At 38.5% G+C, this 24,421-nt stretch overlaps 1 protein-coding gene across 1 annotated transcript in view; it reads left to right on the top strand.

Moving 5' to 3' along the window:
* The window catches only part of fn1b (fibronectin 1b), a 76,596-nt gene that overhangs the window by 29,966 nt on the left and 22,209 nt on the right, over window positions 1–24,421 (top strand). Inside the window, exons 19-31 of the mRNA XM_062034923.1 lie at window positions 671–949; window positions 1,014–1,277; window positions 6,515–6,609; window positions 6,761–6,929; window positions 8,092–8,178; window positions 8,281–8,472; window positions 15,111–15,302; window positions 19,089–19,178; window positions 19,249–19,515; window positions 19,634–19,750; window positions 20,724–20,885; window positions 20,956–21,111; window positions 24,023–24,139. Coding sequence (XP_061890907.1) covers window positions 671–949; window positions 1,014–1,277; window positions 6,515–6,609; window positions 6,761–6,929; window positions 8,092–8,178; window positions 8,281–8,472; window positions 15,111–15,302; window positions 19,089–19,178; window positions 19,249–19,515; window positions 19,634–19,750; window positions 20,724–20,885; window positions 20,956–21,111; window positions 24,023–24,139 — 2,187 coding nt within the window. The remainder of the gene's footprint in view (window positions 1–670; window positions 950–1,013; window positions 1,278–6,514; window positions 6,610–6,760; window positions 6,930–8,091; window positions 8,179–8,280; window positions 8,473–15,110; window positions 15,303–19,088; window positions 19,179–19,248; window positions 19,516–19,633; window positions 19,751–20,723; window positions 20,886–20,955; window positions 21,112–24,022; window positions 24,140–24,421) is intronic.

The following is a 24,421-nucleotide window of genomic DNA, read 5'->3' as shown; positions in this document are numbered from 1 at the left end:
GTCAAAAACCAAACCCCAAAAATCAAAATTGCGCTCTAGCGCCCCTAAGGAAAAAACAACAACAAACTGCCTGTAACTCCCACTAGGAAGGTCGTAGAGACATGAAACAAAAACCTGTATGTAGGTCTCCTTTAGACCTACAACTCATAATGACACATTCTTGGGCGAAAACCAACAGGAAGTTGGCAATTTCCCATTTTAGACAAAAATGTACTAAAAACACTGCTTTTTACGTCTTTGACCTCTAATTTGACCCCCTTAAAATACTTCAAAACTCACCAAACTTCTGACACACATCGGGACTGGTGGAAATTGTGATCTAAAAAAAAAAAAACCAAACCCCACAACTCAAAATTGTGCTCTACATAATTTTTGAAAAAAAACAGAGAAAAAACTGCTCCTCAGAGGAAAACTCAGACAAAACTGCTTGTAACTTCCGGTAGGAACGTCTTAGAGACATGAAACAAATACCTAGGAAAAAGACACAGACACAACTTCCTCTAACTCCCAGTACGAATATGGTAGAGACACGAAACAAAAACCTCTATGTAGGTCTCACTCAGGACTACCACTGGACAAAAGTATTGGGACACCTAGGACTAGCACCTGCCAAAATGCGGACCCGTCCAACGCTGCTTGCAGCTTTAATTACTTGTGTTTTTTGCTGCAGAGGAAGTGGCGTCGCCCACAGACCTGCAGTTCTACGAGGTGACCGACGTGAAGATCACCATCACCTGGAACGGCCCCCCCAGCGAGGTGACGGGCTACCGGGTCACCTTCTCCCCCCTGGGTCCGGACGGCACGGAGATCCGCCCCCTCCAGCTGCCCGTGTCGGCCAACGCCTTCGCCGACATCACCCACCTGCAGCCCGGCACTCTGTACCGCTTCTACGTCTACGCCGTCAACGGCGGCGTGGAGAGCGAGCCGCTGGTGGGGCAGATGTCCACCAGTGAGTGCCCTTCGCCGGTCACATGACGCGGCCCAAATGTTGACCTTTACCCTTCTCCCTCCAGAACCGGACGCTCCCACCAACGTGCACTTCACTGACATCGGGCCGGACAGCGCTCTGGTCATGTGGGAGGCTCCTCACGCGGCGGTGTCGGGGTATCGCCTCTTCTTGAGCGTGCAGGGCGCCAACCCCGTGGAGAAGAGAATCCCGGGCGGCGTCACCGAATACCCTCTGAGGAACCTGCGCCCGGAAACCGATTACACCGCCGTCCTGCACTCTGAGCTGGACAATGTGCTGAGTGAGGCCGTCACCACGTACTTCACCACAGGTCAGTGGCAGGAAGAACACGTGCACACCTCCACAGGCTGGAGTCCACGACGTAAAAACAACTAAATTAGGGATGTAAATGCGTTAAAATGTAATATCGGAAATTATCCGTATCGTTTTTTTTATTATCTGTATTGTTTTTTTGTTTTTTTTAATTTTATTTTTTTTAATTAAATCCACATAAAAAACACAAGATACACTTACAATTAGTGCACCAAGCCAAAAAAACTCCCTCCCCCCATTTCTTTCTGTTATTAATATTCTGCTTCCTACATTATACATCAATATATATCAATACAGTCTGCAAGGGATACAGTCCGTAAGCATTATATATCAATATATATCAATACAGTCTGCAAGGGATACAGTCCGTAAGCATTATATATCAATATATATCAATACAGTCTGCAAGGGATACAGTCCGTAAGCACACATGATTGTGCGTGCTGCTGCTCCACTAATAGTACTAACCTTTAACAGTTAATTTTACTCATTTTCATTCATTACTAGTTTCTATGTAACTGTTTTTATATTGTTTTACTTTCTTTTTTATTCAAGAAAATGTTTTTAATTTAGTTATCTTATTTTATTATTATTTTTAAAAAGTACCTTATCTTCACCATACCTGGTTGTCCAAATTTGGCAAAGTAATGTGTTAATTCCACGACTGCATATATTGGTTGATATTGGTATCGGTTGATATTAGAGATGTCCGATAATATCGGCAGACCGATATTATCGGTCTGCCGATATTATCGGCCGATAAATGCGTTAAAATGAAATATCGGAAGTTATCGGTATCGTTTTTTTATTATCAGTATAGGTTTTTTTTTTGTTTTGTTTGTTTTTTTAATTTTTTTTTAAAAAATTAAATCCACATAAAAAACACAAGATACACTTACAATTAGTGCACCAACCCAAAAAACCTCCCTCCCCCCATTTCTTTCTGTTATCAATATTCTGGTTCCTACATTATATATCAATATATATCAAAACAGTCTGCAAGGGATACAGTCCGTAAGCACACATGATTGTGCGTGCTGCTGCTCCACTAATAGTACTAACCTTTAACACTTCATTTTACTCATTTTCATTAATTACTAGTTTCTATGTAACTGTTTTTATATTGCTTTACTTTCTTTTTTATTCAAGAAAATGTTTTTAATTTAGTTATCTTATTTTATTTTATTTTTTTAAAAAGTACCTTATCTTCACCATACCTGGTTGTCCAAATTAGGCATAATAATGTGTTAATTCCACGACTGCATATATCGGTTGATATCGGTATCGGTTGATATTAGAGATGTCCGATAATATCGGTCTGCCGATATTATCGGCCGATAAATGCGTTAAAATGAAATATCGGAAATTATCGGTATCGGTTTTTTTTTAAATCAGTATCGGTTTTTTAAAAAAAATTTATTTTATTTTTTTTATTAAATCCACATAAAAAACACAAGATACACTTACAATTAGTGCACCAACCCAAAAAACCTCCCTCCCCCATTTACACTCATTCACACAAAAGGGTTGTTTCTTTCTGTTATTAATATTCTGCTTCCTACATTATATATCAATATATATCAATACAGTCTGCAAGGGATACAGTCCGTAAGCATTATATATCAATATATATCAATACAGTCTGCAAGGGATACAGTCCGTAAGCACACATGATTGTGCGTGCTGCTGCTCCACTAATAGTACTAACCTTTAACAGTTAATTTTACTCATTTTCATTCATTACTAGTTTCTATGTAACTGTTTTTATATTGTTTTACTTTCTTTTTTATTCAAGAAAATGTTTTTAATTTATTTATCTTATTTTATTTGATTCATATTTTTAAAAAGTACCTTACCTTCACCATACCTGGTTGTCCAAATTAGGCATAATAATGTGTTAATTCCACGACTGCATATATCGGTTTATATCGGTATCGGTTGATATCGGTATCGGTAATTAAAGAGTTGGACAATATCGGCATATCGGATATCGGCAAAAAGCCATTATCGGACATCCCTAGTTGATATCGGTATCGGTAATTAAAGAGTTGGACAATATCGGATATCAGCAAAAAGCCATTATCGGACATCCCTAAACTAAATAGTCTTGATTGCTAAAACGAAGCATAGCGCTCAAAGGAAGGCGTGAAGCTGCTACAGGAAAAGACCAACAAAACAGGAAGGGCCACCAAAATAACAGCGCAAGACAAAAACTAAAGAACAACACAGGAAAACAGCAAAAACCACAAAATAAGGCACTATTACAGAGGACCACACAACTACGTGACTTGTGTGGTCCTCTGTGTTTTTAAATTTACATTTTTATTTATTGTTTTAATTGGTTTTACCCTTTAAAATCGTTTTTAATCATATTTATTTTTATATTGGTTTTATATTTATTTTTTTGTTTTTATTCAGTCATAGGTGGAGCTAAAGATAATATTTGAATATTGTTTTTAATATTGTTGTGCAGCCCTTTGGAAACATTTTTGTTGTTTAAACGTGCTATATAAATAAAGTGGATTGGATTGGACTATGACACGTACGCGCAGGCCTGGCCATAACCAATCTGGCACTCTAGGCAAGATTTTAGGTGGCCCCCCCCCACATCGGCAGTGAAGTGTATATCACAAGAAACCGAATAGCTTTGTCTTTGACCTTTTGTTTTACTTAAAGAAAGCAAATTAACATATTATATGAGAATGTTATGTTATGATTATCTTTAACCGAATCACAGCAGTGCTCAAATTAAAAAACAGCATTTCCTCTCATGTGATATTGCTTAATTAACATTAACGATGTGCACTTTAACAACTAGGCTTACAACTATACCTAATATATAAAGGGGTGGAAAAGTGACTATTACCTGCAGGGCAAACATTAGCTAACCAGAAGGCAATAACAATGTCAACAAAAAACACCTGCTTAAAAGATGTAATACAAATGTCCCTGAGGAATGTAAGGTGGGAGTACTGTAATTACCTAACGTTACATTATTATTTTCCATAACAATTTAGCCCCCTCCACAATATTAACCCGACGTTAAAACAGAACTAGCTATTTATTGATTAGCAATTGCCGAATCATGTAACATTAGCTTAATGCTAAAAAGCCAGGTTACTATCACATTCTGTAACAGACAAATAATTTCATGTAGGCTAACGTTACCTACCTGCTACCTCTGTCTTTTTCTCGTTTCTCCTCCTCTTCTTTTCTCTTTTTTCTTCCCTGGGCACCTGACAGTTTTGGCCGTTTTGACATCTTGTGTTGATTTTTTGATGTGGTAAGAGTCATGATACAGGAAGGGAGGGGGCGCACCGTGCGGGGGGATGGGGGGGGCGTAATGTTGTAACAAATAATATTTCTATTAAATAGGCTTCACTTTGCATTTTAATTAACGTGGGATTATTTTTTGTATTTAGAAATAATAGTACCAACTTTTTTTCTTTTTTTTTTTTCTCCAACATTTGTGGCACTGGCGTGGCGCCCCCTGATGGACGGCGCCCTTAGCATTTGCCTATACGGCCTATGCCACGGGCCGGCCCTGCGTACGTGTGCAAAATTGATCAAAAAAAAGCTAGCGTGCTAACAATTAGCATGGTTTCGGTTCCAAGTTATATGAACATGAAGTGTACGCACGCAAAATTAATCAAAAAAGCTAGCGAGCATGCTAAAAATTAGCATGGTTTATGTTCCAGCATATATGTCATGTTATCGATGGGAAAATGCATTTTTAGACCGTATGATTTGCCTGAGCGGCTAGGAGACCCCGAGAGTAACAAGCGCTTGCCTTGTTGCCTTTCCATTAAGAACAATAAATTAGTTTTTAGTATAAGTGAATGTAATGCCGAGCGCATATCATTATGTCAAGATAATGGCACTAGCATTTACTTCATTTAAGAATATTTTTCAACATATTGAGCAAAAAGGTCTAATTTTGTTCATACCAAGAAAAGTGCACTTGTTATTAGTGAGAATATACTTATTTTAAGCTTTTTTTGGCTTCATTGAGGTTGGCTAATTAGGGTCCGCCCTGTACCCTGTACAAAGGACTCCCCTAGGAAGGTCGTAGAGACATGAAACAAAAACCTCTATGTAGGTCAGACTTAGACCTACATTTCATAATTTTACATCCTCGGGCAAAAACCAACAGGAAGTTGGCAATTTCCCCTTCAAGACAAAATTATACTAAAAAAACTCGTTTTTGCCTCTTTGAGCTGTAATTTGACCCCCTTAAAATACTTCAAAACCCACCAAACTTCTCACACACATCGGGACTGGTAGAAATTGCGATCTCAAAAAATAACCGAACCCCGAAACTCAAAATTGTGCTCTAGAGCAATTTTTAAAGAAAACAGAGAAAAAACTGCTTTTGAGAGGAAAACTCATACCAAACTGCTTATAACTTCCGGTAGGAACGTCTTAGAGACATGAAACAAATACCTCTATGTAGGTCTCGCCTAGACCTACATTTCATAGATTGACATCCTTCAGCGAAAATCAACAGGAAGTTTGCTATTCCTCCTTCAAAACAAAATTTTTGTTACAACCGGTCACCAAACATCAAACGTTATCTCCTCTGAGCGCGTTTGTCGTTTCGGCTTCGAACTGCTACAGGAGATAGATTGAACCCTTCTGATTAAAAGTTGAAGAAAGAATTGTGATACGTGCTACCGTTTAGATTTTACGAGCCTTCAAAAACCCGCAGCACTAAAGTTGCTCCGGTGCCAAAAATGACAACGAAAATGCAATTATTCCTTCTTTGTCCTCAAAATTCTACACACAATACCCTATAATGACAATGTGAACTCAGACACAACTTCCTCTAACTCCCAGTACGAATATCGTAGAGACACGAAACAAAAACCTCTATGTAGGTCTCACTCAGGACTACCACTGGACAAAAGTATTGGGACACCTAGGACTAGCACCTGCCAAAAGGCGGACCCGACCAACGCTGCTTGCAACTTTAATTTGACTTGTTTTGGAAAGTCTTGACAAGCCAAATTTTCTTGTTCTATAGGCAGATAATTTAGCTTAGTTCAAATAAAATACCACTAATTTTTGTAATATTTTTTAATAGTTTTTGAACACTGACTTTTTGTAGTGTATGAGACATAAATAAACATATTTAGGCCATAAATATGTAGAATATGCTTCAGAAAAAAAGGAAGTGTATTAAACTGCTGTTTTTTTTACTATAATTGTAATATTGGCCTTCATGTTGTCTTCCAGCGCCACAAATGGGAAACGCACCTGCTTTCAGCTCCGAGGTCACTGACACGGCCATCATCATCACCTGGATACCTGTCCGCAGGTTTAGCTACAAGGTAGACGTTGCAAAGAGTTCATTATAACATCTTATTGCAATCAAACTAGTATCAAAATACTCCACATTGTACTAGTTTTAGTAGTTCCTGTTGAAGTGAAGAAGTCAGAATCCACGTTTATGTCGTCCTCATGTTCTGATCTCCTTCCCAGCTGTCGGTGCTCCCCAGCCAGGAAGGCGAGTCTCCCAAACACAAGACCTCAGACTCCGGACGCGTTTCTGTCACGGGTTTGATTCCTGGAACACAGTACACCTACAAGGTGCAGCCCATGTTCAACGGGCGGCCCCGCGGGAACCCAATCACTCGCAACGCCGTCACTGGTGAGGAGAACAAGAACACATATACTGTATATATATATATATATATTTTCATTCATTTTAACTCGTAAATAAACACTAGCAAAAGTCAGCTAACAATGAAGCTGTCAGGAGTCGCTCTAATCCGCCTATAAAGCGCTGTAAAAAAACATCCAAAAGCCTCCATCAAGGTTTTATATACACTGTAAGTATATATGTAGTATCTAGTAACATTCATAATAACATGTTATTTATTTATTTTGATCATATAGGCATACAGACGCATCACTACGTTCATTTTCCCTAACATAAGCATGCCAACATTTAGAACGTGTCGAGTACCAAGTCATGTGACTCTGAGGTGTTCGGTTTTAAAATTGGCTAAAAAAGTTGGCGTGTGAGAATGCTAACATTAGCATGCTAATAGTTAGCACGTGTCAAGTACCAAGTCATATGACTCTAAGGGTGTTCAGCTAAAAAAGTTAGCATGCTAAAGTTAGCTTGCTAACAGTTAGCATGTGTCAAGTACCAAGTCATATGACTCTAAGGGTGTTCATCTGCAAAATCGGCTAAAAAAGTTAGCATGCTAACAGTTAGCATGTGTCAAGTACCAAGTTATATGACTCTAAGGGTGTTCATCTGTAAAATCGGCTAAAAAAGTTAGCATGCTAACAGTTAGCATGTGTCAAGTACCAAGTCATATGACTCTAAGGGTGTTCATCTGTAAAATCCGCTAAAAAAGTTAGCATGCTGACAGTTAGCATGTGTCAAGTACCAAGTCATATGACTCTTAGGTGTTCAGCTGTAAAATCGGCTAAAAAAGTTAGCATGCTGACAGTTAGCATGTGTCAAGTACCAAGTCATATGACTCTAAGGGTGTTCAGCTGTAAAATTGGCTAAAGAGGTATGGTCTACAAGTTTCACGGTGCTGCTAAAAGTAGTCCCTCTGCGTTAGCGCCTATAATAACAATATGACTAATACTTGTTAATATTCAGGTCACCACATGTAAATGAAGTATAATTGGTGGTTTTTAAAGGCAGAGTAGTGTACTCCCAGTAGCTGCATTGCGAGCCGCCTCTTACTTGCTGTATTTTACGACTTAGAATGCATAAAAAGCCGAGAAACATATGTTCTTGTCTTACATAAGGAGTGTGAACATTAGGCTAAGTGTGTGTCCTCTCACAGCTTTGTCCCCGCCCACTGACCTGAGAGTCCAGTCCAACTCTGACACAGGAGATCTCATCGTCCACTGGAGCCCCTCCAAGACCCCAGGTAAATATTGACCGGGCTGCCTGGAGCCCACCCAGTCTAGACCCCGACCTGGTTCTTCCTCCTGACTTCTCAGCGTGACTCACACATCTTTTTCCACGCCAGACATCACCGACTACAAGGTGTCCAGCACGCCCACTAGTGGCCAGAAGGGGAACAGCATCGAGGAGTTTGTGCGCGCTGACCAGACCTCCTGCATGCTGGAGAACCTCAACCTGGGCGTGGAGTACAACATCAGTGTCTACGCCGTCAAGGGCAACCTGGAGAGTGAGCCCATGTCCACCATCATCACCCCAGGTAGGTGCGCCCCGAAATGTGTGTGTGTGTGTGTGTGTGTGTGTGTGTGTGGGGTTCTAGTTAGTGTCAAACACCGAGGGCCACGTCACACTCATATTAGTATTATTAATCATGATGTCATGAGGTACCAGCGTGTGTGTGCGCTACTAGTTAACTCTCAGTTTCGATTTCTGAAAAAACACAAACCTATTTATTATCAACCCTATGACAGACAAGTTTAAGTTGAAGTAGAGTGGTAATGACGCCTAGTGCTCACAAGCTCATGGCGCAATAAGTCGAATGATGCGGACACCTTTGTTACTGGATACTTTCTAACACGCTTCAGTTTCGTATGTGTGAGTCATATGCAACTATTTTTATTTGCTACTTGTTTATGTCGACTAATGTGCCGTTTTATTGTTCGACGACTATTACACATGTCTAACGTGTGTGCTTAGCTGTTGTGTAGCTGCTGTGTTTACCTTTTGTACATAACTTTGGTCAAATACAAGACCCAAAAGCAGTCAAGTTGTCACGTTGTGTAAATGGTCAATAAAAAGAGAATACAACAAATGCTTTTCAACTTATATTCAATTGAATAGACTGCAAAGACAAGATATTTCATGTTCCACTAGAAAAATAAAAGTTTTTATTTTCAAGACAAAAAATGATTTTCAAGGTAAAAGTTGATTTTCAAGGTAAAAGTTGATTTTCAAGACCAAAAATTATTTTCAAGGTAAAAGTTGATTTTCAAAGTAAAAGTTGATTTTCAAGACAAAAAATTATTTTCAAGGTAAAAGTTGATTTTCAAGACCAAAAATAATTTTCAAGGTAAAAGTTGATTTTCAAAGTAAAAGTTGATTTTCAAGACAAAAAATAATTTTCAAGGTAAAAGTTGATTTTCGAAGTAAAAGTTGATTTTCAAGGAAAAAATGATTTTCAAGGAAAAAAATAATTTTCAAAGAAAAAAATGATTTTCAAGGTAAAAAATGATTTTCTAGGAAAAAAATGATTTTCAAGGTAAAAGCTGATTTTCAAGACAAAAAATGATTTTCAAGGTAAAAGTTGATTTTCAAAGTAAAAGTTTATTTTCAAGACAAAAAAATTATTTTCAAGGTCAAAGTTGATTTTCAAAGTAAAAGTTGATTTTCAAAGTAAAAGTTGATTTTCAAGACAAAAAATGATTTTCAAGGTAAAAGTTGATTTTCAAGACCAAAAATTATTTTCAAGGTAAAAGTTGATTTTCAAAGTAAAAGTTGATTTTCAAGACAAAAAATTATTTTCAAGGTAAAAGTTGATTTTCAAGGAAAAAAATGATTTTCAAGGTAAAAGTTGATTTTCAAGACCAAAAATTATTTTCAAGGTAAAAGTTGATTTTCAAAGTAAAAGTTGATTTTCAAGACAAAAAATTATTTTCAAGGTAAAAGTTGATTTTCAAGACCAAAAATTATTTTCAAGGTAAAAGTTGATTTTCAAAGTAAAAGTTGATTTTCAAGACAAAAAATTATTTTCAAGGTAAAAGTTGATTTTCGAAGTAAAAGTTGATTTTCAAGGAAAAATTGATTTTCAAGGAAAAAAATAATTTTCAAAGAAAAAAATGATTTTCAAGGTAAAAAATGATTTTCTAGGAAAAAAATGATTTTCAAGGTAAAAGCTGATTTTCAAGACAAAAAATGATTTTCAAGGTAAAAGTTGATTTTCAAGACAAAAAATGATTTTCAAGGTAAAAGTTGATTTTTAAGACAAAAAATTATTTTCAAGGTAAAAGCTGATTTTCAAGACAAAAAATGATTTTCAAGGTAAAAGTTGATTTTTAAGACAAAAAATGATTTTCAAGGTAAACGTTGATTGTCAAGACAAAAAATTATTTTCAAGGAAAGGTAAAGGTAAAGTTGATTTTCAAGACAAAAAATGATTTTCAAGGTCAAAGTTGATTTTCAAAGTAAAAGTTGATTTTCAAGACAAAAAATGATTTTCAAGGTAAAAGTTGATTTTCAAGACAAAAAATGATTTTCAAGGTAAAAGTTGATTTTTAAGACAAAAAATGATTTTCAAGGAAAAAATGATTTTCTAGGAAAAAATGATTTTCAAGGTAAAAGTTGATTTTCAAAGTAAAAGTTGATTTTCAAGGTAAAAGTTATTTTCAAGACAAAAAATGATTTTCAAGGTAAAAGTTGATTTTCAAAGTAAAAGTTGATTTTCAAGACAAAAAATTGTTTTCAAGGTAAAAGTGGATTTTCAAAGTAAAAGTTGATTTTCAAGGAAAAAAATGATTTTCAAGACAAAAAATGATTTTCAAGGTTAAAGTTGATTTTCAAAACAAAAAATGATTTTCAAGGTAAAAGTGGATTTTCAAAGTAAAAGTTGATTTTCAACGAAAAAAATGATTTTCAAGGAAAAAAATTATTTTCAAGGTAAAAGTTGATTTTAAGGTAAAAGTTGATTTTCAAGGTAAAAGTTGATTTTCAAGACAAAAAATGATTTTCAAGGTAAAAGTTGATTTTCAAGGTAAAAGTCGATTTTCAAGACAACAAATTATTTTCAAGGTAAAAGTTGATTTTCATTTGGAGTTTGATGCCTGCAACATGTTTTAAAAAAGCTGGCACAAGCGGCAAAAAAGAGTGAGAAAGTTGAGGAATGCTCATCAAAGACTTATTTGGAACATCCCACAGGTGAACAGGCTAATTGGGAACAGGTGGGTGCCATGATTGGGTACTTATCTGTGCTGTAAAGTTCAAATTTGAATGACAATAAAAAGGAAGTCTAAAAGCAGCTTCCATGAAATGCTCAGTCGTTCACAAGCAAGGACGGGGCGAGGGTCACCACTTTGTCAACAAATGCCTGAGCAAATTGTCTAAGAACAACATTTCCCAACCACCTATTGCAAGGAATTTAGGGATTTCACCATCTACGCTCCGTAATATCATCAAAAGGTTCAGAGAATCTGGAGAAATCACTGCACGTAAGCCATGATATTACGCACCTTGGATCCCTCGGGCGGTACTGCATCAAAAAGCGACATCGTTGTGTAAAGGATATCACCACATGGGCTCAGGAACACTTCAGAAAACCAGTCAGTAACTACAGTTGGTCGCTACATCTGTAAGTGCAAGTTAAAAACTCTACTATGCAAAGCCAAAGCCATTTATCAACAACACCCAGAAACTCTGCCGGCTTTGCTTGGCCCGAGCTCATCTAAGATGGACTGATGCAAAGTGGAAAAGTGTTCTGTAGTCTGACGAGTCCACATTTCAAATTGTTTTTGGAAACTGTGGACCAAAGAGGAAAAGAACCATCCGAACTGTTCTAGTTGCAAAGTGTAAAAGGCAGCATGTGTGATGGTATGGGGGTGTATTAGTGGCCAAGACATGGGTAACTTACACATCTGTGAAGGCACCATTAATGCAGAAAGGTACATACAGCTTTTGGAGCAACATATGTTGCCATCCAAGCAATGTTACCATGGACGCCCCTGCTTATTTCAGCAAGACGATGCCAAGCCACGTGTTACAACAGCGTGGCTTCATAGTAAAAGAGTGCAGGTACTAGACTGGCCTGCCTGTAGTCCAGACATTGAAAATGTGTGGCAGCTAAAATATGAGAAGGGAGACTGTTGAACAACTTAAGCTGTACATCAAGCAAGATTGGGAAAGAATTCCACTTCAAAAATGTGTCTCCTCACTTCCCAAACCTTTACTGAGTGTTGTTAAAAGGAAAGGCCATGTAACACAGTGGTAAAAATGCCTTTTTTGCAATGTGTTGCTGCCATTACATTCAAAGTTCATGATTATTTGCAACAAAAAAAGAAGTTTGTCAGTGTGAACATGAAATATCTTGTCTTTGCAGTCTATTCAATTGAATATAAGTTGAAAAGGATTTGTTGGATTCTCTTTTTATTTAGCAGTTACACAACTTGACTGCTTTTGGGGTTTGTACTACATGATGGTAAAAGGTCTAAACAGTCTCATTTGAGGCAGTCGTAGCCCACATCTACTCTGGCTAACATTTGCATGGCCATCATTATGTGTTCAGTGACATCATTCCATAATCATTCATAATTATGTTCAGTGAAATCATTCAATCATCAATAATCTTGTTCAGTGGAGCATGCTGTATATGTTCTTGGAATGTTCCTGTTGGTGTTCAAGTCCCGTGTGACTGTTTGTCTCCTGGTTGTCATTAATCCCTGTCATCATATCTTTGTTGTAATCATATCTTTCTGTAATCGTATCTTTGTTGTAATCATATCTTTGTTGTAATCATATCTTTCTGTAATCATGTCTTTGTGTAATCATGTCTTTGTGTAATCATGTCTTTAATCATGTCTTTGTGTGGCCTGCACTTCCACACCCGCCCTAACACCCCTGCAGACATACGTGCTCCCAGACACATTGACTTTGTGGACATTACTGATACCACCATGGGTCTGCGCTGGATCCCCCTCAACTACTCCGCCCTGACGGGCTACCGGATAACGGTGGCCTCGTCGGGCGAGAGCGTGCCAATTTTCCAAGACATGGTGGACGCGTCCGCCGGTTATTACACCGTCCGTGGTTTGGAGCCCGGCGTGGACTATGACATCAGTATCGCCACGGTTACAGAGGAAGGGGAAAGCGAGCCCACCGTACACACAAAGCAAACTCAAGCGGGTGATTTCATCCTTTCACTATTCATGCACTCCTGAAGGAATCAATAAAGTACTATCTATCTATCTATCTATATCTGTGAGAGGGTGGGAATTATTATTATTATTATTATTATTATTATTATATTCATTGTTATTATTATATTTATTATTATTATTATATTCATTATTATATTGTTATTATTAATTATTATTATTATTATTATTATATTCATTATTATTAAAATCATTATAGGCATTATTATTATATTCATTACTATCGTACTAATTATTGTTATTATTATTATATTCATTATTATTGTATTCATAAATGTTATTATATTCATTATTATCATTATATTCATTATTATTATTATAATGAATAATTATTATTATTATATTAATAATTATTATTATTATTATTATTATATTCATTATTATTAAAATCATTATAGTCATTATTATTATATTCATTACTATCGTACTAATTATTGTTATTATTATTATATTCATTATTATTATATTCATAATTGTTATTATATTCATTATTATCATTATATTCATTATTATTATTATAATGAATAATTATTATTATTATATTAATAATTATTATATGCATTATTATATATTAAGTATTATTATTATTATATTCGTTATTATTGTACTCATTATTATTGTTATATTCATTATTATTATAGTCATTATTATTATTATTGTATTAATTATTATTATTATATTCATTATTAAAGTATTATCATTATATTCATTATTATTATAATAAATAATTATTATAATTATATTGATAATTATTATATGCATTATTATATATTAAGTATTATTATTATTATATTCATTATTATTATCATATTCATTATTTATATATTCATTATTATTATTATTATTATATTATTATCATTATTATATTCTTTCTATTATTATCATTATTATTATATTCATTATTGTTATTATATTCAGCACCCCCTGCGACCCCGTAAGGGACAAGCGGTAGAAAATAGATGGATGGATTATTAATTATATTATTATTATTATATTCATTATTATCATATTAATTATTATTATATCCATTATTATTATTATTGTATTCATTATTATATTCATTATTATTATATTCTTATTCTTATTATATTCATTATTATTATTATTATATTATTATTATTATTATATTAATTATGACACATGCATACATTTCTCAATGATAGCTTCCCTTTTTTGAACACAGTCGTCCCTCGTTCATCACAGCTGACCGTTTTAAAATAATTTCCGCTAAATAGGATTATTATTGATAAATTTAATCTTTTTATAGTTGGAACATAAAAAACAGTCAAAGACGTTCTAAATATGTTTTTTTTTCAACATAATTACAGCCCTCTAACATGAACTATATAGTAGTCTCGAGTGTGTTCTACTGTAGATTACAGTACTCACTGGTAGTGTCATTGCTATGGTTGTCACCCGGCCACTGCAACACGGATACGACCTGGAAATCCTCTAAGTTAGAACTGGGCTTCCATGTGCTGAGCCTCGCCAATGTCATGTGGAGGTGATGAAGGTCATCAACAGAGTTCACCTCCACTTAGCATTGATGCTAACAGCTGTTAATAGCTATTAGCATTACTTAGCGTCTCTCATCTCAGCTTTTGATATCACTCACGTAAATAATATTATTTAAAAAAATATTTGTAATTATTTATTTTTTTATTTATGTAGATGTGTTATTGATGAGGCAGGAGTTGAAGACAAAGTGCATCAAAAACGTGGTCAAATTGATTGTTTTGGTGAAGGTAGCGCCAGGATTAGCCGCTGTGTTGTTAGCATTGTTAACCCCTAACTCGAAATCCCGCTCGGTGAATATTTTTACGATCATAATAAAGGAAAATAAGACAGATAAATACAAACATAACCTACAAGAATATATCGTGCGATGTAGTGAAGCGTGATGAGAGGGACGACTGTTCTCTGCTTGACTCGTTTTCTGTGTGGGAGAAACCAACCGTGCCCTCCTTTCTTCCCGCAGTCATTCCAGCGCCCACCAACCTGCACTTTGGAGGGGTGGGCCCCGACCACATCAGGGTCACATGGACCGTCCCCCACGTGGCGACCCCCAGCGACATCTCTCGCTTTGTCCTCCGCTACCACCCTGTGACCCGGGACCATGACGTCAAGGAGGTCAATGTGGGCGGAGCCTCCAACACCTTCCTGCTGGAGAGTAAGACACTGCGACTCAAACAGGCCATTCTAAAATGTTGCAACGAGGCTAAGGGCGATACGGGCGATATGGAACCCATTTTTTTCCCAGGCTTTCGCGGGCCACATAGAATGATGTGGCGGGCCAGAACTTGCCCCCGAGCCTTGAGTTTGATACCTGTGATCTAGATGAATCATTTTTTATGCGCCCTACTAACCGCTACGCTCCAGGTCTTGAGTGTAAACAGAGCGCGGATCGATGCAACTATTGACAGAAACGATACCAAATATAGTATCTGCATATGTTGATACTCCAGGAATTATATTGTTATTTTGTGGTTTTAGTTATGTTTACAAACAATTCCCTGCACACTGATATAAAAGCACAAACCAAATGATTTAATTGAGGAAACCATTTAATGGATATCGTTACATCCTGCATTTTTGTCTGAGTACAATAGTGATCAGAAATGTTATTATTCAATCATCTAAGTGTGAACAATGGATCGATAAACAAGTTTGTACGACAGATTAAAAGGAAGGTAAAGTATCTAAATAAGTGATGATGCAACAGAAGTGTAGATAGAATAGAATAGAATGGACTTTATTGTCATTATATTTGCATATAACAGGATTAAGGACTCCAATTTAAGGTGCGGTAGTGGAAACAAATATGGAATAAAAAAAATGACATACAGTAAGTAATAAAGATAAATTAAAGCTGCAAGCAGCGTTGGTCGGGTCCGCCTTTTGGCAGGTGCTAGTCCTAGGTGTCCCAATACTTTTGTCCAGTGGTAGTCCTGAGTGAGACCTACATAGAGGTTTTTGTTTCGTGTCTCTACGATATTCGTACTGGGAGTTAGAGGAAGTTGTGTCTGAGTTCACATTGTCATTATAGGGTATTGTGTGTAGAATTTGGAGGACAAAGAAGGTCTAATTGCATTTTCGTTGTCATTTTTGGCACCGGAGTAACTTTAGTGCTGCGGGTCTTTGAAGGCTCGTAAAATCTAAACGGTAACACGAATTAAAACGCCGTCGTCAACTTTTAATCAGAAGGGTTCAATCTCTCTCCTGTAGCAGTTTGAAGCCGAAACGACAAACGCGCTCAGAGGAGATAACGTTTGATGTTTGGTGACCGGTTGTAACAAAAATTTTGTTTTGAAGGAGGAATAGCAAACTTCCTGTTGATTTTTGCTGAAGGATGTCAATCTATGAAATGTAGGTCTAGGTGAGACCTACATGGAGGTTTTCATGTCTCTAAGACGTTCCTACCGGAAGTTACAAGCAGTTTTGTCTGAGTTTTCCTCTGAGGAGCAGTTTTTTCTCTGTTTTTGTCAAAAATTATGTAGAGCACAATTTTGAGTTTTGGGGTTCGGTTTTTTTATTAGATCGCAATTTCCACTAGTCCCGATGTGTGTGAGAAGTTTGGTGAGTTTTGAAGTATTTTAAGGGGGTCAAATTAGAGGTCAAAGACGTAAAAAGCAGTGTTTTTAGTACATTTTTGTCTAAAATGGGAAATTGACAACTTCCTGTTGGTTTTCGCCCGAGAATGTGTCATTATGAGTTGTAGGTCTAAAGCAGACCTACATACAGGTTTTTGTTTCATGTCTCTACGACCTTCCTAGTGGGAGTTACAGGCAGTTTTTTTTTATTTTTGGGGTTTGGTTTTTTTGACTAACTTGTTCTGGCCCACTTTTTGTATGTGGGAAAAAATTTGGTGAGTTTTGAAGCATGTTAAGGGGGTCAAAGTAGTGCGCAACGGAGCGGAAGAATAATAATAATAATAAAGAATAATAATAATAAAACCTTACAAATTCAATAGGTTCCTTTGTAACCAGAGGGTACAGGGCGGACCTAAGAATTGAAATAAACAGACTACTATCCAATAAAAACAATAAACAATCCTGTACAATATACAAAACGATATACAAAATACTGTACAATATACGGAACAAAACAAGAGTACTGGAGTAATAAAGTGATGACAATCAGTGTCGGACGTGTGGAAACATGTTGACATAGAAAACAAGCGGATATTAACAGTAAATTGGCAAGTATGAAAATAATAATTATAAAATCCAACTGAAAATGATGTAATATGTTACGTTACGTTAAGTTTTGTAATGGTTCTATTATGATCAGCATTCAAAATGTTACCGTATTTTGCCGCACCCACTAAATAAACAAAAAATAAATAACAATTCCATATACAAATCACACCGGATCATAAGTCGCAGATATATACTTTTTGTGAAATGACTTATTTACACAGAAATATTTTCAAAATGTTTATTTACATTTATGTATTTATTCAAACGGTGTCTGTAACACGGCAGTAAAACGGCTGATCAAACAAAACAGAAGTCATGGTCATGGAGCCACTAGCTGCGCAAGCTAGCGCTCCAATCAGCTCCACGGTGACGTTTTGGTGAATTTCCGAAAACTGAAAAAATACGAAAAGGATGCAAGTTAATAATACTAACACTAGACACATGTGAATGTGTTGGTTAACGGCGCTAGCTCGAGTACATTACGCTAGCACGTACAAATATGCATGAAAACACTCCTACGGACATCACACATGGGACGCGTTAGTAAGTAAGAATTGTTTTAGTTACGTTGTAAAACTTACAAACGTGATGAATGAAGAATCCATACGAGTAGGAACGTTATGGACGGCTATAGTTTTGGTTCGAGGCAATAAAACAGGAAGTGCATTGTCTACCCGCAATACCAGCAGTGAGCTAATTCGTCCAAAAAGATGGCGCCGCAGCGCTAACAATAACAATTCACCCCTATACAATATCCTACCCTAATACCCTACTGTGCAATATTACACTTCGAGTGCAATACATCCCACACTGATTGTTATTACTCCGGTACTCTTGTCTTGTTCTGTACATTGTACAGTATTTTGTATATTGCACAGGATTGCTTATTATTTTTATTGGATAGTAGTCTGTTTATTTAAATTCTTATTTTTTAAATCTTTATTACTTCTTGTGTAATTTATTTTGCATCCCATATTTGTTTACACTACGCACCTTAAGTTGGAGTCCATACAGTGTTTCCCATAAACTGCCAAGATACCTGTGGCGGTGGGGGCGTGGCTATGGGCGTGGTCACCATGACATCATCGAGTAATTTGCATAATTTACTACAATGATATGATTTTCTCTAATAAGGCTCAAAAAATGTATACTTACTAATTAATAATAACAGTTTTGTTTTAAACCATCCATCCATTTTACAATATAATTACAACACTTTATGTACATATTTATATACAGACTTGAACAATAAGTTATTCACTGAAATATATTTATTAATTGTGCTTCTTACAAAAAATATATCTTATAAAATATAAAAGCTAAAATGTCTCTTAAAGCTCCGCCCCTTTAATTAGTGCATACTAAATCATTTAACTTTAGCCTACTACTACAACCATATTTTTTACCAGCAACATAAAGTGAAACAGAGGCAGAGGTGTCCTGCGGACGTAATTATTTCGTGGCGGGCCGCCACAAATAAATGAATGTGTGGGAAACACTGCCTTAATCTCGTTATATGCAAATATAATATATTCTATTCTATTCTAATAGCACGCCAATTAAGTGTCCTTGCATGTGTTTGAGTAAAACAGCGAAGAAAAATCCTTAAGTTAGCCGCAGAGTTCAAAGGAAAACAATGATTTTATGGTATATCGCGATATCATTTCAGACCGTATCGCCCAGCCCTAGTTGCAATATGACCAGGATACAAGAAGCGGTTTGTAGTACTCCATGTGTACCCTGACCCCCCCATGCAGACCTTCACCCTGACACGGAGTACCGCATCAGCGTGGTCTACATGTACGGCGAGAGAGAGAGTAACCCTGCCTCAGGAACTCAGAGGACCGGTGAGTCTCCCGTCCACGATATCAAAGTGTGGACATTGTATCCGAGTTGATGGCGTCCCTCCCGCCGCAGCTCTGGATTCCCCTAGCGATCTGGTCTTCTCCGAGGTCCAGACCAACTCCTTCACCATCCACTGGCGCCCTCCCACCGCCTCCATCACGGGGTACCGCGTCCGCCACCAGAGGACCAGCGGCGGGCGGGCCAAGGACGAGAGACTTCCTCCCAGCAGGACTCATTTCACTCTGACGGGCCTGGCACCGGAGACGGAGTACATCATCGAGGTGTACGCCGTCAACAACAACCAGGAGAGCGCCCCCGTGACCGCCACTCAGGGCACCAGTGAGTGTTGGCGCACTGTCAGGTCCACTTCCTGCTCCGTGCCTTCAACACCATGCCGTGCCTTCAACACCATGCCGTGCCTTCACCATGCCTTCAACACCATGCTTCTTCTTGGCAGTTTCTGACGCCCCCACGGACCTGGAGGTCATGTCCGCCACACCCACCACCATCACCATCCGCTGGGACGCTCCCTCGGTCGCAGTCAAGCAGTACCGGATCACCTATGGAGGATCAGGTCTGGTCCTCACTTCTCATTTTGTCCCGACAAGGAAGTCTCAGCTCTCAGGAATAATGCAGCCATTATTGTCACGTATAGCATTATTCAATATTGCTATCATCCCAATACAGGGTTGTAAGGTACTAGTATAGTATCGCAGTACTAATGAATACAAAACTGCAGGACTGCTTGTATCACACATGTTATCACACACAAGTAAACACTCTGCAGTACTGCTTGTATCGCACATGATATCACACACAAGTAAACACTGCAGGACTGCTTGTATCGCACATAATATCACACACAAGTAAACATGCTGCAGGACTGCTTGTATCACGCATGATATCACACACAAGTAAACACTCTGCAGTACGGCTTGTATCGCACATGATATCACACACAAGTAAACACTCTGCAGGACTGCTTGTATTGCACATGATATCACACACAACTAAACACTGCAGGACTGCTTGTATCGCACATGATATCACACACAAGTAAACATGCTGCAGGACTGCTTGTATCACACATGATATCACACACAAGTAAACATGCTGCAGGACTGCTTGTATCACACATGATATCACACACAAGTAAACATTCTGCTGGACTGCTTGTATTGCACATGATATCACACACAAGTGAACACTCTGCAGGACTGCTTGTATTGCACATGATATCACACACAAGTAAACACTCTGCAGGACTGCTTGTATCGCACATGATATCACACACAAGTAAACATGCTGCTGGACTGCTTGTATCGCACATGATATCACACACGAGTAAGCACTCTGCAGGACTGCTTGTATCACACACGATATCACACACAAGTAAACACTGCAGGACTGCTTGTATCGCACATGATATCACACACGTTATGTCTCCTCTGCTGCTTACCTGTCATTTTTTTTGCTGGGGAATCCAGTCTTTGTCCTTCTCCCCCACTGTCTTCCCGGTCACAAAAACCTCCATCTCTAACCTCCAGGCGGCGAGACTCCTCAAGAGTTCAGCATCCCAGGTACTCAGACCACGGCCACCATCACTGGTCTGCACCCAGGCACTGACTACACCATCACGGTCTACGCCGTCACCGGGCGAGGAGATAGCCCCTCCTCCAACACCCCCGTCTACATCACACACAAGACCGGTAAGGAAAGTAAACCACTTTGGGGTAGTTCCTCTTGGGCGTGACCGAGTTTTTTCCTCTTGTGCCGTAGACATTGAGGCCCCCGGGAACATGGACGTGACCGACGTGAGCGACAACGCCATCACGGTGCGCTGGTCGCCTGCTCGCGGACCCATCACGGGCTACAGGGTGACGGGGGTCCCCAAGGACGGTCAGGGACCGGCCTACTCCAAGGACGTGTCTCCTGGTAGGACTTGGTCATCTTTCTTTACCCTTCCTCATAATGCTGACCCGATACAACTTCTACACTGCCGATACCATACTTTAGTATTGATCTTAGTCTGAAATGAGCAGGAATCATACACCTAAAGGTCATAATCATTTGTTATCAAGCTCACGACGTAGGAAGTTGAATAATGCGGACACATTTGTTACTGGGCACTTTCTGGCACGCTTTTCTGCCTTGGAGACTTTGTATGTGTGAATGATATGTAACTATAATTATTGAATACTTTTATTGTTCAATAATTATTACCTACGTCGAGCTTGTGTGCTATTGTGTGCTTAGCTGTTGTGTAGCTGCTAGCTCCTAGTAGCTATAGTCTAGCATGTTTACCTTTTGTAAATAACTTTTGTCAAATAGAAGAAATTGTGTGTTGTATCGCACATGATATCACACACAAGTAAACACTCTGCTTGTATCGCACATGATATCACACACAAGTAAACACTCTGCTTGTATCGCACATGATATCACACACACAAGTAAACACTCTGCTTGTATCGCACATGATATCACACGCAAGTAAACACTCTGCAGGACTGCTTGTATCGCACATGATATCACACACAAGTAAACATGCTACAGGACTGCTTGTATCACACATGCTATATAAATAAACATTGATTGATTGATTGATTGACATGATATCACACACAAGTAAACACTGCAGGACTGCTTGTATCGCACATGATATCACACACAAGTAAACACGCTGCAGGACTGCTTGTATCGCACATGATGTCACACACAAGTAAACACGCTCCAGAAGTGCTTGTATCGCACATGATATCACACACAAGTAAATACTCTGCAGCACTGCTTGTATCGCACATGATATCACACACAAGTAAACACTGCAGGACTGCTTGTATCGCACATGATATCACACACAAGTAAACACTCTGCAGGACTGCTTGTATCGCACATGATATCACACACAAGTAAATACTCTGCTTGTATTGCACATGATATCACACACAAGTAAACACTCTTCAGGACTGCTTGTATCACACATGATATCACACACAAGTAAACACTGCTTGTTTTGCACATGATATCACACCCAAGTAAACACTCTGCAGGACTGTTTGTATCGCACATGATATCCCACACAACTAAACACTCTGCAGGACTGCTTGTATTGCACATGATATCACACACAAGTAAACATGCTGCAGGACTGCTTGTATCGCACATGATATCACACACAAGTAAACACTCTGCAGGACTGCTTGTATCGCACATGATATCACACAAGTTGATGACTTATTGTGTTGATTAATGAGAAGAACAGCATCTTTTCTCCAAGTTGATGACTAGAAGACATTGTGCATGATGGCTGCTGGTTAGATGGCAGCTCCCGCCATCAGTGTGTGAATGTGTGTGTGAATGTGTGTGTGAATGTGTGTGTGTGAATGTGTGTGTGAATGTGTGTGTGAATGTGTGTGTGAATGTGTGTGTGAATGTGTGTGTGTGAATGTGTGTGTGAATGTGTGTGTGAATGTGTGTGTGAATGTGTGTGTGTGTGAATGTGTGTGTGAATGTGTGTGTGTGAATGTGTGTGTGAATGTGTGTGTGTGAATGTGTGTGTGAATGTGTGTGTGTGAATGTGTGTGTGAATGTGTGTGTGAATGTGTGTGTGAATGTGTGTGTGAATGTGTGTGTGAATGTGTGTGTGAATGTGTGTGTGTGAATGTGTGTGTGAATGTGTGTGTGAATGTGTGTGTGTGAATGTGTGTGTGAATGTGTGTGTGAATGTGTGTGTGTGAATGTGTGTGTGAATGTGTGTGTGAATGTGTGTGTGAATGTGTGTGTGTGTGAATGTGTGTGTGAATGTGTGTGTGTGAATGTGTGTGTGAATGTGTGTGTGTGAATGTGTGTGTGAATGTGTGTGTGTGAATGTGTGTGTGAATGTGTGTGTGTGTGAATGTGTGTGTGTGTGAATGTGTGTGTGAATGTGTGTGTGTGAATGTGTGTGTGAATGTGTGTGTGAATGTGTGTGTGAATGTGTGTGTGAATGTATGTGTGAATGTGTGAATGTGTGTGTGAATGTGTGTGTGAATGTGTGTGTGAATGTATGTGTGAATGTGTGTGTGAATGTGTGTGTGAATGTGTGTGTGAATGAGTGTGTGAATGTGTGTGTGAATGTGTGTGTGAATGTGTGTGTGAATGTGTGTGTGTGAATGTGTGTGTGAATGTGTGTGTGAATGTGTGTGTGAATGTGTGTGTGTGTGAATGTGTGTGTGAATGTGTGTGTGTGAATGTGTGTGTGTGAATGTGTGTGTGTGAATGTGTGTGTGAATGTGTGTGTGAATGTGTGTGTGTGAATGTGTGTGTGAATGTGTGTGTGTGTGTGTGTGTGTGTGTGTGTGTGTGTGTGTGTGTGTGTGTGTGTGAATGTGTGTGTGAATGTGTGTGTGTGAATGTGTGTGTGAATGTGTGTGTGAATGTGTGTGTGAATGAGTGTGTGAATGTGTGTGTGAATGTGTGTGTGAACGTGTGTGTGAATGTGTGTGTATGAATGTGTGTGTGAATGTGTGTGTGAATGTGTGTGTGTGAGCGTGTGTGTGAATGTGTGTGTGTGAATGTGTGTGTGTGAATGTGTGCGTGTGAATGTGTGTGTGAATGTGTGTGTGTGAGCGTGTGTGTGAATGTGTGTGTGTGAATGTGTGTGTGTGAATGTGTGTGTGAATGTGTGTGTGAATGTGTGTGTGTGAGCGTGTGTGTGAATGTGTGTGTGTGAATGTGTGTGTGTGAATGTGTGCGTGTGAATGTGTGTGTGAATGTGGAAATAGTGTCAAAGCGCTTTGAGTACCTTGAAGGTAATATACAAGTATAACTCATTCATCATTAAATGTATGTTTGTTGTGTGCAGCTCAGACTGAGATGACCCTCACAGGCCTGATGCCCACAGTGGAGTACGTGGTCAGCGTGGCAGCGCTGGGTGCTGATGGTCAGCCTTCATCTGCAGTGGTGGACAACGGCATCACGGGTGTGTGCTCCAAGACATGATGTCATGTATCACTGCATATACAGGACTACAAAGTCATAGTCATCTTACACTATTGGCATAGGCAACTTGTTTGGATAGGCAGCACGGTGGATAGGGGTTAGTGCATGTGCCTCACAATACGAAGGTCCTGGGTTCGATCCCAGGCTCGGGAACTTTCTGTGTGGAGTTTGCATGTTCTCCCCGTGACTGCGTGGGTTCCCTCCGGGTTCACTGACTTCCTCCCACCTCCAAAGACATGCACCTGGGGATAGGCCCCTCCCA

Source organism: Entelurus aequoreus, linkage group LG02 (assembly GCF_033978785.1).
Source record: "Entelurus aequoreus isolate RoL-2023_Sb linkage group LG02, RoL_Eaeq_v1.1, whole genome shotgun sequence".
In the NCBI taxonomy this organism is placed as follows: Eukaryota; Metazoa; Chordata; class Actinopteri; order Syngnathiformes; family Syngnathidae; genus Entelurus; species Entelurus aequoreus.
This window is presented reverse-complemented; position numbering and strand designations above follow the sequence as displayed.